Consider the following 16,073-nt stretch of genomic DNA (forward strand, 5'->3'; position numbering starts at 1 on the left):
ACACAGATTGTCTGTCTATCCAGCACCTGTCCACCTATCTTAAATTTTTTTTTAACGTTTATTTATTTTTGAGACAGAGAGAGACAGAGCATGAACAGGGGAGGAGCAGAGAGGGAGGGAGACACAGAATGTGAAACAGGCTCCAGGCTCTGAGCTGTCAGCACAGAGCCCGACACGGGGCTCAAACTCACGGACAGTGAGATCATGACCTGAGCCGAAGTCGGACGCTTAACCGACCAAGCCACCCAGGTGCCCCCCCTGTCCGCCTATCTAATATGCACCTATATGCATATCTAAGAGCTCTTTTTAAAAAATTTTTTAATGTTTTTATTTATTTTTTAGAGAGAGACAGAGCAAGTGAGAGAGGGGCAGATAGAGAGAGGGAGACACAGAATCCGAACGAGGCTCCAGGCTCTGAGCTGTCAGCACAGAGCCCGACATGGGGCTCACAGTTTGTGAGATCATGACCTGAGCCGAAGTCGGACAATCAACTGACTGAGCCACCTAGGCACCCCTAAGAGCTCTTTTTTAAATCATACATAGTGTTGTGTATTTTTCAGGAGGTGCAGGGTGACTTAGAAATGCACTTTACTCCTTAGAAACATAAACACTTTTTTTTTTTTTTTTTTTTTTTTGGGGACAGAGAGAGACAGAGCATGAACGGGGGAGGGGCAGAGAGAGATGGAGACACAGAATCGGAAACAGGCTCCAGGCTCTGAGCCATCAGCCCAGAGCCCGACGCGGGGCTCGAACTCTTGGACCGCGAGATCGTGACCTGGCTGAAGTCGGACGCTTAACCGACTGCGCCACCCAGGCGCCCCAAACATAAACACTTTTGTATGCAGACAGACTTTGAAATAATCTTACTGGGGCACCTGGGTGGCTCCGTCAGTTGGGCGTCTGACTTGAGCTCAGGTCATGATCTCACAGTCCGTGAGTTCAAGCCCCGTGTCAGGCTCTGTGCTCACAGCTCAGAGCCTGGAGCCTGTTTCAGATTCTGTGTCTCCCTCTCTCTCTGACCCTCCCCCCATTCATGCTCTGTCTCTCTCTGTCTCAAAAATAAATAAACGTTAAAAAAAATTTTTTTTTTAATTTGAAATAAACTTACTGGTATATTTTTTACAAAAAAAAGTAATGCACTTTTCAAATTTTCATGTACTCAATGATTACCTGGAGACCATGTTAAATAGCAGAACTTTATAGAAAAATGCTGGGTGGGACCAAAGCTTCTCCATTTGTGGAAGATCTCTGATGTGAATACTGCCAATCTGTGGTTCACACTCTGAGCGACAGGGAATTAAGATACTGAAGAAAGGTTTAATGAAGCACTTTGTAATCAAGAAATTTTAGAGAAATAACAGGGTGTAAAGTAGTTTTGAGAAGAGCAAAAACAAATAATTTTACCATTTTCCATTTACTGGAAACCATTCTAAATGCTTTTCACATTAGAATACATAAAACCACAAAAATAATCTGTTTTTATTTTTCGAGTGAGCCAACCTTGACTTGAATGAGAATCGAGGGAACAAAGTGGTTTTAAAAACTCACTAGGCTGGAACATCAGAGGTAGAGAAATCAATGCTTTCAAGGTCTAAGAATATGGTGTTTGTAGAGGCAGGGAGAACACATTAATCCATCTAGGATGGGACATTTACCTGAAACCAGTCATTCCCTCCTCCTCCCCCTTCTCTTTCTCCTCCTAATTCTCTGAGCTTCGCCTTCAGATGAGATTATCTTGGACATCACCCCTGCGTTTTGAGAAATGGGTCATCAGTATACCCACCCCCCCGTCGCCCCCGCATCCCCTGGCAGAAGGACTCTGAAATGCAGAAGAGCCTTCCCTTTTCCCAGTCCTAGGAGAGAGCCAGGAAGCATGTGGGTGGAGAAACCCACCTGAATGCCGACCCCACCCAGCGAAATGCCTCCCTGTGAATTCTGCCGAGCTCCGCCCATCTCCTTCTGCACCCCTCCGTCCTCATAAACAAATCCTCCCGAGATCCCTTTCCATGGCAGCACATCTCCCTCCCAGCCCAGGCCAGGGATGCCTGCTGGTTTGCAGGTCCCCTGGGGACCGGAGAGCAGCATCCTGCCTGCGCTATCCTGGAACCTGGCCCTGGCCGTAGAGTCCGGGAATGCTGGCCTTCTCTGCATCTGAGCGGGGCTCTGATTCCGTGCATAAAGAAAGCCGTTCTTCCCCTTGGTTGTTGAAGCCCTGGATGCCAATGAGCTCCTTGCCTTGGGGAGACTAACCTTATCCCATCTGCAGCAAGATGCAGAAGGAATCAGCCAGTGCGTTGGCATATGCGTAACTATTTTTTAAAAATGAGATTTTATTCTTTGGGGCAATTTGTGGCTCAGACGATACTGAGCAGAGGTTCAGAGATCTCCGATAGAGCCCCGCCCCCATGCAGGCACAACCCCTCCCATTGGCAACATGCGTGTAAACATTTTCAGCATTGTGTATAGTGTTAAAATTGCCTTGTTATAGGTTTATCTTTTAAAAATCCCTGGGAATGGCAAAGACCAAATTACAGTGTATTGTATCAGACACAGACATATGAGATACAATGAAAGTGCTGAGGGTGTAAACACTCAATAACTCAATACACATTTCTTCCAATAAAACGTCCTTTCCCATCCTGGGTGAGCCGGCTAAAACCAGCTCACACACAAAGATGAGCTCACACTCAATTAGGTTAAGCTGATTACTGGTGGAAGGGGATTTCCTGGGATTCCTGAGCTGTATCAAAGCCCAGCAGAAGACCTGACCTTCTCAGTCATCCTGGAAACCCTTCTGGGTCCAGTAGTATTGGACCAGCGTCTACATTATCTGAGTGGCCACTGACAGACACAAAATCACAGGTTCGTTTCCATGACTATTTGGGGCCTCCCTTTACCCTTCACAGAAATAGGAGGAAATAAGGGGAGAGGGCCATTTTAGGTGTTGAAGTAAGGATTCCTTAACTAATGGAATTTTTTTATTTTTAAAAAAATTTTTGTAATGTTTATTTATTTTTGAGACAGAGAGAGACAGAGCACGAGTGGGGCGGGGGAGAGGGCAGAGTGAAAGGGTGACACACAATCTGAAGCAGGCTCCAGGCTCTGAGCTGTCAGCACAGAGCTGGACACAGGGCTCGAACTCATGAGCTGTGAGATCATGACCTGAGACGAAGTCAGACGCTCAACCAACTGAGCCACCCAGGCGCCCCTTAACTAATGGAATTTTTAGCACAGAGCCTGATTAAAAAACTATTTCAACAATGTTAATTTTTAGACAAATGTTAACTTTTATTGTTTTATTTTATTCAAGAGAGAGAGAAAGAGAGAGAGTGATTGGGGAGGAGGGGCAGAGAGAGAGAGAGAGAGAGAGAATCTTAAGCAGGTTTCATGTTCAGCAAGGAGCCAGACATGGGGCTTTATCCCAGGACCCTGAGATCATGACCTGAGCACAAACATAGTCGGTTGCTCAACCAACTGAGCCTCCCAGATGGCCCTTTTTTATTTTTAAAGTTTATTTAAAGTTTTGAGAGAGAGGGGGGGAGCAAGAGGGAGAGAGAGCATGAGCAGGAGAGGGTCAGAGAGAGAAGGAGAAAGATAATCCCAAGCAGGATTCGTGCTGCCAGTGAGGAGCCTGACTTGGGGCTTAATCTGAAGAATCGTGAGATCATGACTTGAGCAGAAATCTAGGGTCAGACCCTTAACCAGGAGCCCCAAGCAAATATTAACTTTTAGATCATTGCAGAGAATAATCACCCAGACCCAGGGTTTTTAAAACTGTGAGTGATTCAGTAATTTATCTTTTATGCCAGTGTATTCATGAGAACTTGTTTGAAACCTGGTTGAAATTCGGAACCCTGATCCTGAACCTGTAAATAAAACAGCAGTACCTGAGCTATGAAGCTCCCAGTCGAATGGAGAGGCAAGAATTACTCTACCTTCATTTGTACTTGGGAAAGACTTCCTCCTTACTCAGTTTTGGCCATTTGAAATGTGAAAAGGATGGGGGTGGCTGGGTTGCTCAGTCGGCTGAGCATCTGGCTTCGGCTCAGGTCACGATCTCAGGGATCTCAGAGTTCATGAGTTTGTGCCCCGCATCGGGGTTGCTGCTGTCAACACAGAGTCTGCTTCAGATCCTCTGTCGCCCTCTCTCTGCCCCTCCCTCGCTGGTACTCTTTCTCTCAAAAATAAATAAACGTTTTTTAAAAATGTGAAAAGGGGGTCAGGTGTTCCAGCCCCATGTTGGACACAGAGTTTACTTAAATAAAATAAAAATTGAAAAGGAACATATACTTTATTCTAGGTTTTCAAATACGTTTCCCTGAGATTAGATACAGATTCCCTGACCCCTCTCCTTCCTGTTTCTATGGAAAAATGGTCTTTTTTTTTTAAGTTTATGTATTTATTTTGAGAGAGAGAGAAAAAGAGAATCTCAACAGGCTCCACAGTCTCAGTGCAGAGCCCATTTCGGGGCTCAAACTCATCAACCGTGAGATCATGACCTTAGTCAAAATCAAGAGTCGGAAGTTTAATCGACTGAGCCCCCCACATGCCCCTGGTCTTTTTTTCCCCCTAATATAATCTATTACGATAAATTTTATTGTCTTTTTATTATGACAGTCTCTGATAATGTATTCTATTGCTGTTTTCGAAGATACAATATATTTTCCTATTATGCTTCACTTTCCCATTAGCTTTTATTTACTTGTTTGTTTGTTTGTTTCTTTGTTTATGGGAAACTCTATACCCAATGTGGGGCTTAAATTCACCACCTCGATTTCAAGAATTGCATGCTCCACCATCTGAGCCAGCCAAGCACCCCTAATCCTATTTAGTTTTTGATTCATCAATTTCATTTCTTTCTTCCTTTTGTAATCTTTTGTTTTCCTTGCTCCAATTTCTTAAGATGAAAACTTCCTATAAATTTTATGTTTGTATATAATATGCGTGTTTAGACTAAGGAATTTACCCCTAAACCACGTTTTGCTCTGCTCCTAAGTTTTGGCATAAACTGTTTTATCTTTTTTTTTTCTTTTTTATAATTTCCATTTGAATTTCATTTTTGATTTTAAGGAATCTGATTTCAGAAATTGCTGGAAATATATTGCATAGTTTGAAAATAGTTCATCTGATAAAGAAGTTAAATCATGTAGTTATATTTAATTTTGTTCAGTTATGCCAGAGGGGAACTAGAGAATGTAAAATATCCAGTTTTCTTACATTTTGAATATTCTCTTTGAAACCAATTATGTGATCACTGTTTTCCAAGCGTTTTATGGTGTATTACATAAGGTCTCTAAATATGGAATCTGCATTTCATGTATATATAAAACATGTTAAGTCTAGTGGAGAAATTTAGAAAAAATTTATCGTCTTATTTCTCATTCATTGGTACTATGTTACTAGTAGAAGGATATGCACGTGTAGTTGGAACTAAAGGTGAAAGGGGAGATGGTGGGCAGAGAGGTAGGAGCTGGCTGCATTGCGCATGCGGGGGTCCGGGGATGTGCAGCGTTCAGCGGTTTCATTTTCTATCCCGCACAGGGCAACAGAGTCCCTGGGACTGACCAACCCCGATGGACCCCAACAGGCTTTCCATGGAACAGGGGAAAGAGTTCTTAAAGCAGCTTGGAATTCCGCAGAGAGATGTAAGTGTGGGAGAGGTTGGGCAGGTGACATGTGGAGGAAGGAGGTGGCCTCCCAGTCTAGTGCTGAGGCAGCTTCCCCTCCCATGACCGTGACCATGGGTGAAAGCCCGTGATTAGCGATGTGGATATTTGCCGGCTGGCCAATAACAGGGATGTGCAGTGATCAGAGGGCAGGGTACAGGCATCTCAGTTCCCGCCTGGGACCGCCAGCATTCCCTGAGCACAGGGCTCCCCCGCGTGGAGGTCGTGGGCAAACTCACTGTTGAACCAGAGGAAAGAGCCTTTACTCTCTGATTTTTTTTTTTTTTAATTTTTTTTTCAACGTTTATTTTTTGGGACAGAGAGAGACAGAGCATGAACGGGGGAGGGGCAGCGAGAGAGGCAGACACAGAATCGGAAACAGGCTCCAGGCTCTGAGCCATCAGCCCAGAGCCTGATGCGGGGCTCGAACTCCCGGACCGCGAGATCGTGACCTGGCTGAAGTCGGACGCTTAACCGACTGCGCCACCCAGGCGCCCCTTTACTCTCTGATTAACACTGAGTTGAAGAACTCACAGAATCGGGAGCTGGTTTATTATCTTCTCATATCTCAAGGCTTCCTCCTCCGTGCAGAACTCTGATTGTATCTTGGTTCTCTTTTCTCCCTGTCAGATTGACTCGATGACAGAGAAATGGGTCGTGGATGCCGCCGTGGAGGTTCTGCTACGGTTCCCACTGATGCCGGGAGAGGATCCAGGTGGCCGCTGTGTCTCCAGTAAGAAATGTCAGCCTTCAGTGGACCGGCTCACGGCTTCACAAAGACACAAAGACCAAGAGGAGAGGTGGGGCAGACGTCAGGAGTGACGTGGGTAGAGCCTGGGGGAAAAAAAATCCCCTCCGGGCGCAGGTGTGGGCTGTAGACTTCTGCTCAGACCAAGGGGGTGTGGGGGAGGGGCTTCTGACTTGTGTGTCCCTCACCGTCGCACAGGCTTTTCTCTGTGAGCTTGCACGTGGATGTGAGCTGGCACGGGCGTCCACAGGTTGCGTGTCCCCGTGTGACTTTGTGCACGCCTCTGTTGAGAACTGGCATGTGGTTACGGGGGTCACGTATGACATTTCACAGGTGTTCATTAGCGTCACATCAAATCTCTGCAAACCTTTGTCAGAGGAAATGGCAGGTTTTCTCAGGAAGATGTTGTTCTATGAAAATTGTGAGTTTTCTGGAAATGTGTAGGGGCAAAAACTCAATAGTGTTGGCCTGCTTATCGGTTTTGATAAATATGGGTAGATGCTTTAAGCTTGGAGGAAGCAGTTGGACAAAAACCCAGCACACAGGCCTGAGCGACACTGAGGTTTTCGGGGAGGACCTGTACAGACATTCATGGCTGCCAATCTCATTTCACCATGTTCATTCGAAGTGGCCTTTTCTCAGGCAGTGTCCTATTCTGGAAGTACGTAATGATGGAAAACAGGTCACAAAATGGCACACAATGGGACCTCAGTTCATGAGAAGACCCCATCACTGGGGGGTCACTCAGTGATCAGCGAGTCCCCCACCCATTCCATGCAGAGAGGTAAAAGGCTACGAGGGACTTCTGTCTCCGTGTCTGCATCTTTTTTTTTTTTTTTTGTCCTTTGCTTGTGAATAGGAAATCCAACAATCAGGTCCTGAAGGAGAATGACCAGAGGCCCAAGGACATGGGGCAGATGGCACGTCATTACATACACCAGCGGCCCATAAGACTCCCCATGACTCCGAACCTGAAGAAGCTCCAGAAGGGACCGGTGGGGCAGAGGAATCCCCCACCACAAGAGGAGAATACCAGGGTAAGCGGAGGCGTGGCTGTTTCAAGAGCCAGAGGACCGGCATGGACCCCAAAGAGTGGGTTTCAACAGAAACCTGTGTGTCTCTGTCCTCAGGGATTCTTGCTTACCCAAGGCTGGCCGGGTTTGTGAGGGCCTCACCTGGCGGATGGGCCCATTCGGATCCTCGGAGGAGCAAACTGACTCCCTCTTCAGGGTCACGTTCAGCTTGGTGGCTGTGCCACACTCAAATCCACTTCATAGTCATGACCTTTAGCCACGAAATTCCTTCCTCTCAGGTCACTTTCTGTGAAATGGGCCCTGGGCAGGACCATAGCCTCTCGGATTTCCTGGCCAGGGGCCCTGGGCCTATGTCCTTCCCCCCACTCAACTCCAAATACCTGTCCTGTTAACCCTTCATTTCTGCCCTGATTTCCGCGGGCTCACGGAGGACCCTCTCCCTCCATCCACAGGTGAAGTGCGAGAACTGCGGAGCCTTTGGGCACCTGGCCAGCAGCAGAAGGTGCCCCATGAAGTGCTGGGGTGGGGCCCTTGCCCCCCAGCCCTTGGGCTCCAGTAAGAATCAAAACCCGGATCCCAGGAGGCCTCAGGACTGCCACCCCCCAGGGTCCTTCCACGCGACTGGCAGCGGGAAGGAACCAGGACAGAGGTGAGGACTCGCAGGGTCAGAATGATTGGGGCAACGGAGCCCCGAGGACGGGGAGCCCCTCCCCCTGCTGTCCCCGTGCAGCTGTGTCAGGCACGGACCGCAGAGAAGTAGGCAAGCGGTGCCCGGGGTTGACCTCAGGGCTCCCTCGAGTCCTCGGGATTTCCAAGGAGTCGGGCCGGGAATAACTATCTTGGGGTGTTGCACGCGGCAGAGGCGCAGGGAGTCTACGCGAGAGTATTTCATGCTGAAGCCAGGCGGGGAAGGGGATGCTTCCTGGAAGCGGGGGCTGCGCTGAGGTCCCGGAAGGAGCTGCCTTGGCAAAGTCCACAGGGGCTTCGGGGCCTCCGCCGCCCCTAAACCAGGCCGACGACTGGGCTCCGGGGTCTTCTTGGTTCCCAGTCAGTGGTGGCGACCGGGGTCGGGGGCATCCGACACTTCCCGTGATTTGTTCCGCAGGCAAGAAGAGCGGAAAGAGAAAGACCCGGAAATTACCCGGGAGACCCCAGCGGAAGCCGCAGAGCGCCTGCAGGGAACCCGCGGACTCGGGCGCCCACCTGCGGGTGAGTCTTGCTCGCTCCTGCTTCTGAGCTCTGTCTCCATCTGTGACTTGCTGGGGGGTGCAGGGCCATGTTCACTTCCGGGCTGGACTGTAGGAGCCGCACAGGCGTCCTAGGAGTTTTCAAATCCCAGCTTCTTTATTTTCAAAATGTATTTTTTCCCGATTTTGTGCAAGTCAGCCAGCAAACGCTGGTGGGGGCGTTTCTGTGCACAGGTGAAGGGTTCTGTCGGATGCCTTCTGTGATCCTATGTCAGGACGAGGCCTCTTTTATTTATTCTTATCTTTTTCATAATTCAGACTTTTTAAAAAGTTATTGATTTATTTCCTTATTTATTTTGAGACAAAGAGAGAGCAAACATGAGTGGGGAAGGGGCAAAGAGAGAGAGAGAGAGCGAGAGACAGAGAATCCCAAGCAGGTTCTGCACCACAAGTGCAGAGCCGAAGGCGGGGCTTGAACCCATGAACCGGGAGATCGTGACCTGAGCTGAAGTTGGCCGCTTGACCGACTGAGCCACCCAGGGGCCCAAGATGAGGCTTCTTGTAAACTTTTGTAAATACCCAAATTACCCTTGAAAAGGATGGTTGCCATTTATACTCTGCACATTGTGTGTTCCCTGGATCTTAACAACAAAGACAAGGGAAGTTTCAATTGTCATATCTGATAAGCAGCAAAAACCAGATGGGCCTTGTAATTGTTTCCCCCCACCACCTCTGAGGAGCGGATCTCTGCAAATGTGCAGTGACTACGAGCACGTCGTTTTCGGTGACACTTAGTGTTGCATGAGTTGTCTGTTTAAATTGGGTTGCTCCTTTTTTTCTCCCTGACGTAGAGAGAATCCCAACTTGTCCTGACTCCTGAGGTGTCTAATATGAGGTTCCTTCTCCCACAGCGCCCCACCAGGCCGTTGCCCGTCCAAACCAATACGAAGCCATCTGTCCTGGGCCCTGTCCCCACGTGTCAGCCACCTGCTAGGACAGCTGACATGCGGTCGTCCTGCCCTACACGGCCCCTCTATAAAGCCCCTGAAGTGCGTGCTTGTGAACCAGCCCGAAGATGCGGGGCGGACTTGCCCTGCGAAGATCCAAAGAGCTCCTGCCGGGACCAGGCTCTCATTTCCAAGTCGACAGCCGGCTGGCCTGAGGTTTCCTCCCGTGATGTTCCCCCGTCGGCCAGGAAGACACTGGCGCTGGGTCCTGTGTGTCACCGCCAGGCACAAGCCAAGCATCCTCCTGTGGACTCAAAGCCCCGCCCACAGCCTGCCACGGGAACACATGGCCAGAGCTCCAAAGTCAGCATCCAGGCACAGGGGAAGAGGTCTCCCCAGGTCCCCATGCAGCCTTCCCAGAACCCTCCAAAGAAAGCAAGATTCAACTTCTTCTAACCCCCTTCCCAGGTGGGTCTCAGTGACCTGGTCTGGGGGTTGTCCCGGTCGCAGCTTCCCCCCAGTATCCAAACAGATACCTCAAGTGACCGGGAAGATACCAGTCCTAATGCCCAGTCTTGAACGCCAGGCTCCGCCTGACTCACCTGGTCTGAGCCCCGTTCAGACCTGTGCTGTCCCCTAACCCTGACCACCCAGGCATGTTCCAGGCCAGCAGGGGCGAGGATGGGACATGAGATGGGACAGGGCGTGGGCAGAGCTCCAGGCTTTCCACTGTTCCTGTCTCCCTCTGGAGAAGTCTCCACCCGCTGGTCAGAGCCCTCCCATCTCAGAGGCCTCGGAGAGACAGGTTCCCGGTGTTCCACTGAGAGGACCTTCTAGTCTCTTCCCCTGCTGAGAATGACTGAGTGTGGCCAATGTCCCACCCTGGAAGTGGCTGGAAGGTGGGAAAAGAGGCAGGAACAGCTGTGTCCCGTGAGTCGGCATTTCTGCCGGTGGTGCCTGTGCACCTGCTGGGGCTCCAGGTGACACTGTGGGTCACCGGACAGACATCACCTTTACATTTTGTACATTTAAGTCATGGTGGGAATGGAGCGTATGAAATTGTCACGGGTAGTCCTTTGTAAATCAGATGTTATTTAAGAAACTAAGTCAACAAGGGGAAGCTATGTTGTACCCTAACATGAATCGAAAGCTATTAATTCATCGTGTGGGTGGATAAATGACTAGTATTTGGGTAACTGGGGAAAAGGCCTCTCTGTGATGGTGGAGAAGGCCTGAACCCTCCGGAAGAGTGCCCTCTCCTGGTTATCGAGATTTTGACTTTGAAGGAATTTCAGTGGAAATTCTCGTTGCCTTGGGGAAATGGGAATATTCTTTTAACCTTGCACATTTTGTTATTAAAAACGGTTGCAATGTTATGTTTGACTACTTTCTTTCAATATGAATAAAATTGTCTGAAATGGAACGTGTATTACAACTTTTGTCATTTTTCCTTACACCTCAGGTCAGTTTCTTTTTCTTCATCCAATTTCACCTGAGTAATGAGGACCTTGGTGTGAACCCCATAGTGTCTCACAAGGGAGAAGTCAGGGACTTTTAAAGACAAAAGGGAATGCACAGTCTAATCCAAGGACCTGTAACTTGTAGGAAATACAAACTCTCAGGCACAAGCTAGCCGTACTGAACCAGGATCTGGGGTTTCTCAGTAACAATCCCAGGCGTTCCAAATGCAGGTTGAAGAGTGAAAATGGAATGGTTCTGAATTGACACATCAGAATCACCTGGTAAGTTTTAACTACCATAATGACTGGTTCGCTCCTGGGGATATTCATTTGCTGGGTCGGATTTGAAATGTGGCATGAGATAATAGAAAAATATGTAGAGATGGCTCAGTGGTTAAGTGGCTGATTCTTGATTTCAGCTCAGGTCATGATCCCACGGTTGTGGGTTTGAGCCCCGCATTGGCCTGTGCAATGAGCCTAGAGCCTGTTTGGGATTCTCTCTCTCTCTCTCTCTCTCTCTCTCTCTCTTTCTGCCCCTTCCCCACTTGTGTGAGCATGATCTTTCAAGTAAATTAATAAACTTGGAAAATATGTGTATATATAGACTATACACATATATACATACACAGATATATATATATATATATATATATATATATATATATATATATGGATATGGAACCTGCCCCAGGTTCCTGACACAGGGCTCCTAAAGTCCCTGTAATATCCTTGTGAGTGATAAGAGCATTATCACCAATAGGCGCTAATAGGTGACTCTGGGTGGGCTCCTGGATGGGGCTGGTCTCCAGAAAGAGCAAGCCGCCACCTTCCTTCAGCCCCACCCCCACCTCCCTTCTCCCCATAGGGCGGAGCTAGAAATGGAGTTAATGATCCATTTTGCTCACGTGAGGAAGCCTCCATAAAATCCTAAAGGTGGAGCATTTGGAGAGCTTCCAGGCTGGCGCATACACCCATACCAGGAGGGCGACGCATCCCAACTCTTTAATAGAGTGATAAATGTAAGTGTTTCCCTAAGTTCTGTGAGCTGCTCTAGCAAATTAATCAAACTCAAGGAGGGGTTGTTGGAACCTCTGGTCTGTCGCCCATTGCTCTGAACCCCGGGTGATAACAGGCATTCGAAGTGTGTATGTGTGTGTGGGGTGGCCTTTGGGACTGAGCCCTCACCCTGGAACCTGCTGCTGTCTCGGGTAGATGGTGGCAGAATTGAGCTGAATTCTTGGACACCCAGCTGGTGTCGGAGGCTTGCTTGTTGGTCTCGGAAAACTGCCCACCTGTGGGGCCCAGAAATGTCACAAGTGAAGTGCTCTGTGTGGCCTTAGTGGAGATGGAGGAGATAGAAACTGTTTCCTTATCTGTGTGGATGTTGGGTGTTTGGGTGTTAAACCCACTGTGGTTATTTGTAACGCGCAACTAAGGCCAGGAAGCTGGAGGGAGAGGGCAAAGATAACACATCATTAACCTCTCTTCTCTTTTAATTCTGGGGAAAGCTCTGTCTTGAATCAACAACAGCAAATGGCTCTCATGACCTAAAATTGCCAGGAGGCAATAATTAAGCAAAAGCATTAATCTAGGATCAAAGAATTGCAATGCAGGGGATACAGACTTGGGTGGCAACCCCCATAGTGTCTCACAAGGGAGAAGTCAGGGACTTTTAAAGATAAAAGGGAACGCACGAATACATTGTTTACAAAGAATTTTGATTGGTATTGGCGGCAAAAATCCAATCCTGGTTGAACTGGTTGCTAAAGCTCTCGCTGAGCCAAAGTCAGTTACTGTAGGAACTCAAAGGCGTGTTCATCCACAGTCCTGGAGATATTTGCGGGTTGGCCTCACTCAAAGTTCCTGGTTCCACCTGGTGAGGACAGGCATAAGACCTGCCTCCTGAATGGCCTCCCAGCTCCACGTGAAAACCCCTGGACATAAGGGGCACCATGTCCATTCGACTTTCACATTTTCAGCGGAGTGGGATTTCACTGGGGGAGCAAACGCGATGTCCCCCTTTTCCCTGTGAGATTGTGTCTCAGGAGAGCTTCTCTGTCTTGCTAGGACTCTGTCCCTAACAGGCAATGTGATAGGACTGTCCAGGCAGCCCCCTGGTCGAGGGCCCCAAACCCGTGAAAAGACAGGGGGAGATCAAAAGACTCAACATCAGCACCGGTTCTTCACCTTGGGGCTACCCAGGTTGCTGCAATGGGGTTTCTTGGAAACCGAAATCACACTCCCAGGATTCCCATCAGGGACTGCAGGATAACCACACGATACAGACATAAGCTTCCAAATCTCAGTGAGTCCCCAGGCTCATCTGTCCCCGGGCCTGCTCAGCACGTTGGAGAAACCTAAGAGCAGTTGGAAACGTGAGCCCTACTATCACCAGATGCTTTGATAAGTGGAAATTCAGGATCCTCAAAAGAAATTCTCACTGTTGATTCAGGAACCTGTGTTTCTTGTTAGTGTCCTGGGTGTGTTTGAGGCAGGTGATCTAGAGACAAGTACTAACAGACACTCACAGGGAAATCTCGACTCAAAGACTCCCCTGCTTTGCATTTGGTGTTCATGGTGTAATCTCCGGCATTAGATACTCTTTCCCTCTATTACCCAGCTGGTCGATTGGACCAACCCGGCAGTGAATACCTTTGAAAGGAGATATTTGTCCCCCATTTTTTTATTTAAAAGAATTTATTTGTACATGTAACTATCTTTTCCGTTTTATGAATTCTTTATCTTTTCTGCCAAAAACTTGTGGATCTTCCTAGATCCACACATGCCTAAACTTAAAAAAAAAAATTTAGTGAAAATAAGTGGTTTCATTTTCCTTATTTTCTTTATTTACATTCAAGTCAGTTAACATACACCGTAGTCTTAACTTGAGGAGTAGAACCCAGTGATTCACCTTTAACATATGACGCCCATGGACCAACAGGAAATGTGTCTTCCTTATTGCCTGTTATCTATTTAACCCACTCCTCCACCCATCCCCCATCCAGCAACCCTGAGTTTGTTCTCTGTATTTAAGAGTCTCTTATGGTTTTGTCTCCCTCTCTGTTTTTGTCTTATTTTTCCTTCCTGTCTCCTTTGTTCATCTGTTGAGTTTCTCAATTTCCACATAGGGCGTGAAATCACATGATACCTGTCTTTCTCTGACTTTTTTTGCTTACCATAATATATTCTAGTTCATCCAGGTTGTTGCAAATGGCAAGTTTTCATTCTTTTTCATCACCAATTAGTATTCCAGTGTGTGTGTGTGTGTGTGTGTGTGTGTGTGTGTATACACATACATACATACATACCACATCTTCTTTATCCATTCATCAGTTGATGGACGTTTGAGCTCTTTCCATACTTTGGCTAATGTTGATAGTGCTGCTATAAACATTGGAGTACATGGGCCCCTTTGAATCAGCATTTTTGTAGCCCTTTGGATGAATTCCTTGTGGTGCAATTTCTGGGTCATAGGGTAGTTCTCTTTTTAATTTTTTGAGGAACTTCCATACTGCTTTCCAGACTGGCTGAACCAGTTTGCATTTCCACCAACAGTACCAAAGTGTTCCCCTTTTGTCACATCCTTGCTAACATGTTGTTTGCTGAGTTATTAATTTTAGCCATTGTGACATGGATGAGGTGGTATTTCATTGTGGTTTTGATTTGTATTTCCCTGACAATGATGGTGAGCATCTTTTCATGTGTCTGTTAGCCATCTGGATGTCTTTTTTGGAAAAGTGTCTATTCACCTGTTCTGCCCATTTCTTCACTGGATCATTTGTTTTTTGGGTGTTGACGTTGGTAAGTTCTTCATACATGTAACTATTTAAAACCTATACATTTGTGGGGCATCTGGGTGGCTCAGTAGGTTGAGTGTCCAACCTCAGCTCAGGTCATGATCTCGCAGTTCGTGGGTTCAAGCCCCGTGTCAGGCTTTGTGTTGACATCCCAGAACCCAGATCTTGCTTCAGACTCTATATCTCCATCTCTTTATGTTCCTTCCCTGCTTGCACACATGTGCTCTTTCTCTATTTATAAATAAATAGGTAAATAATAAAAATTCAAACAGACATTTGATACTGGATTTCTTTTCCATAGTATGCCTAAACATTGTATGAAGGACAGTAATATTTGTAATATGATGACAACATCCTTCTTGCTGCTAGCATTTGGTCCATGTTGGGAGCCGAACTAAGTGGTTTTTTATACACGTTAGGTCATTCTGTCTTCCTGACAGCCCTGATTCCTAGTGTAGACGTACAGGTGCCAATGGAAAGAGAGAGGATACACCAGGTGTTGGTTTGCCAACTTGAGAGCTTTCCAGCTGAGATCTGAAACCAGCCCCCTGCACAGAGGGCCAGGAGGGACCAAAGAAAGAGGCAGGTCACCCTAGATGGGTAGGTGGCCAGTGTAAGAGGCAACGCACACATATGTACCTACTGTACTGAGTGTTCTTGGTATCATACACACAACATGCCCTACTTTTCACATATGGGAGAAGTCGGGTTAGTGGAAAATGTACATTTCAAATTTTAATCTTCACAAGATTGTATTGGGATCTTGTTACAATGCTGAGTCTGTTTCAGGAAGTCTGGGGTGGGCCCTGAGATTCCACACTTTAACAAGTGACAAGGTCCAGTGATGTCAAAGTTTGGGGTCTATGGATCACCCCTTGAATGGCAAGGAGCTAGAACATTAAAAAAATATTCCTTGGATAACTTTCAACATCAAGAAATTGATGGTTTGTTCCTGGGTTTCATGCTACAAAAAAAAATTACACAAATAAAAAGGTCTCAAGTAATAATTTGACACTTACACATTAGATGTCATTTAACTGTTAATATTATGAACATTTTTTATATTACTAATTGTATTATCATTACACTAATGTATAAAACCATACATTCATGAGACACCTTAATTCCCATTTTATGAGAATATTGTATAAAATACCTAGTGAACTTTTGGGACTGAGTTTGAACCTAGTTTATTGAGCCTAGAATTTACTGGGAGAGGTTTAACAATTGAGAG

At 47.0% G+C, this 16,073-nt stretch overlaps 1 protein-coding gene across 1 annotated transcript; it reads left to right on the plus strand.

Annotated features, from left to right (window-relative positions):
* The first annotated feature begins 8,363 nt into the window (after window positions 1-8,363).
* LOC123578489 (protein FAM90A27P-like) lies at window positions 8,364-10,231 on the plus strand. The gene is made up of 2 exons (XM_045441355.1): window positions 8,364-8,657; window positions 9,547-10,231. The coding sequence occupies exons 1-2, from the start codon at window positions 8,364-8,366 to the stop codon at window positions 10,036-10,038; spliced, it is 786 nt and encodes a 261-aa protein (XP_045297311.1). The 3' UTR covers window positions 10,039-10,231.
* Window positions 10,232-16,073: the final 5,842 nt, after the last annotated feature.

The sequence above is a fragment of the Leopardus geoffroyi genome, chromosome E2 (genome assembly GCF_018350155.1).
Source record: "Leopardus geoffroyi isolate Oge1 chromosome E2, O.geoffroyi_Oge1_pat1.0, whole genome shotgun sequence".
NCBI lineage: Eukaryota > Metazoa > Chordata > Mammalia > Carnivora > Felidae > Leopardus > Leopardus geoffroyi.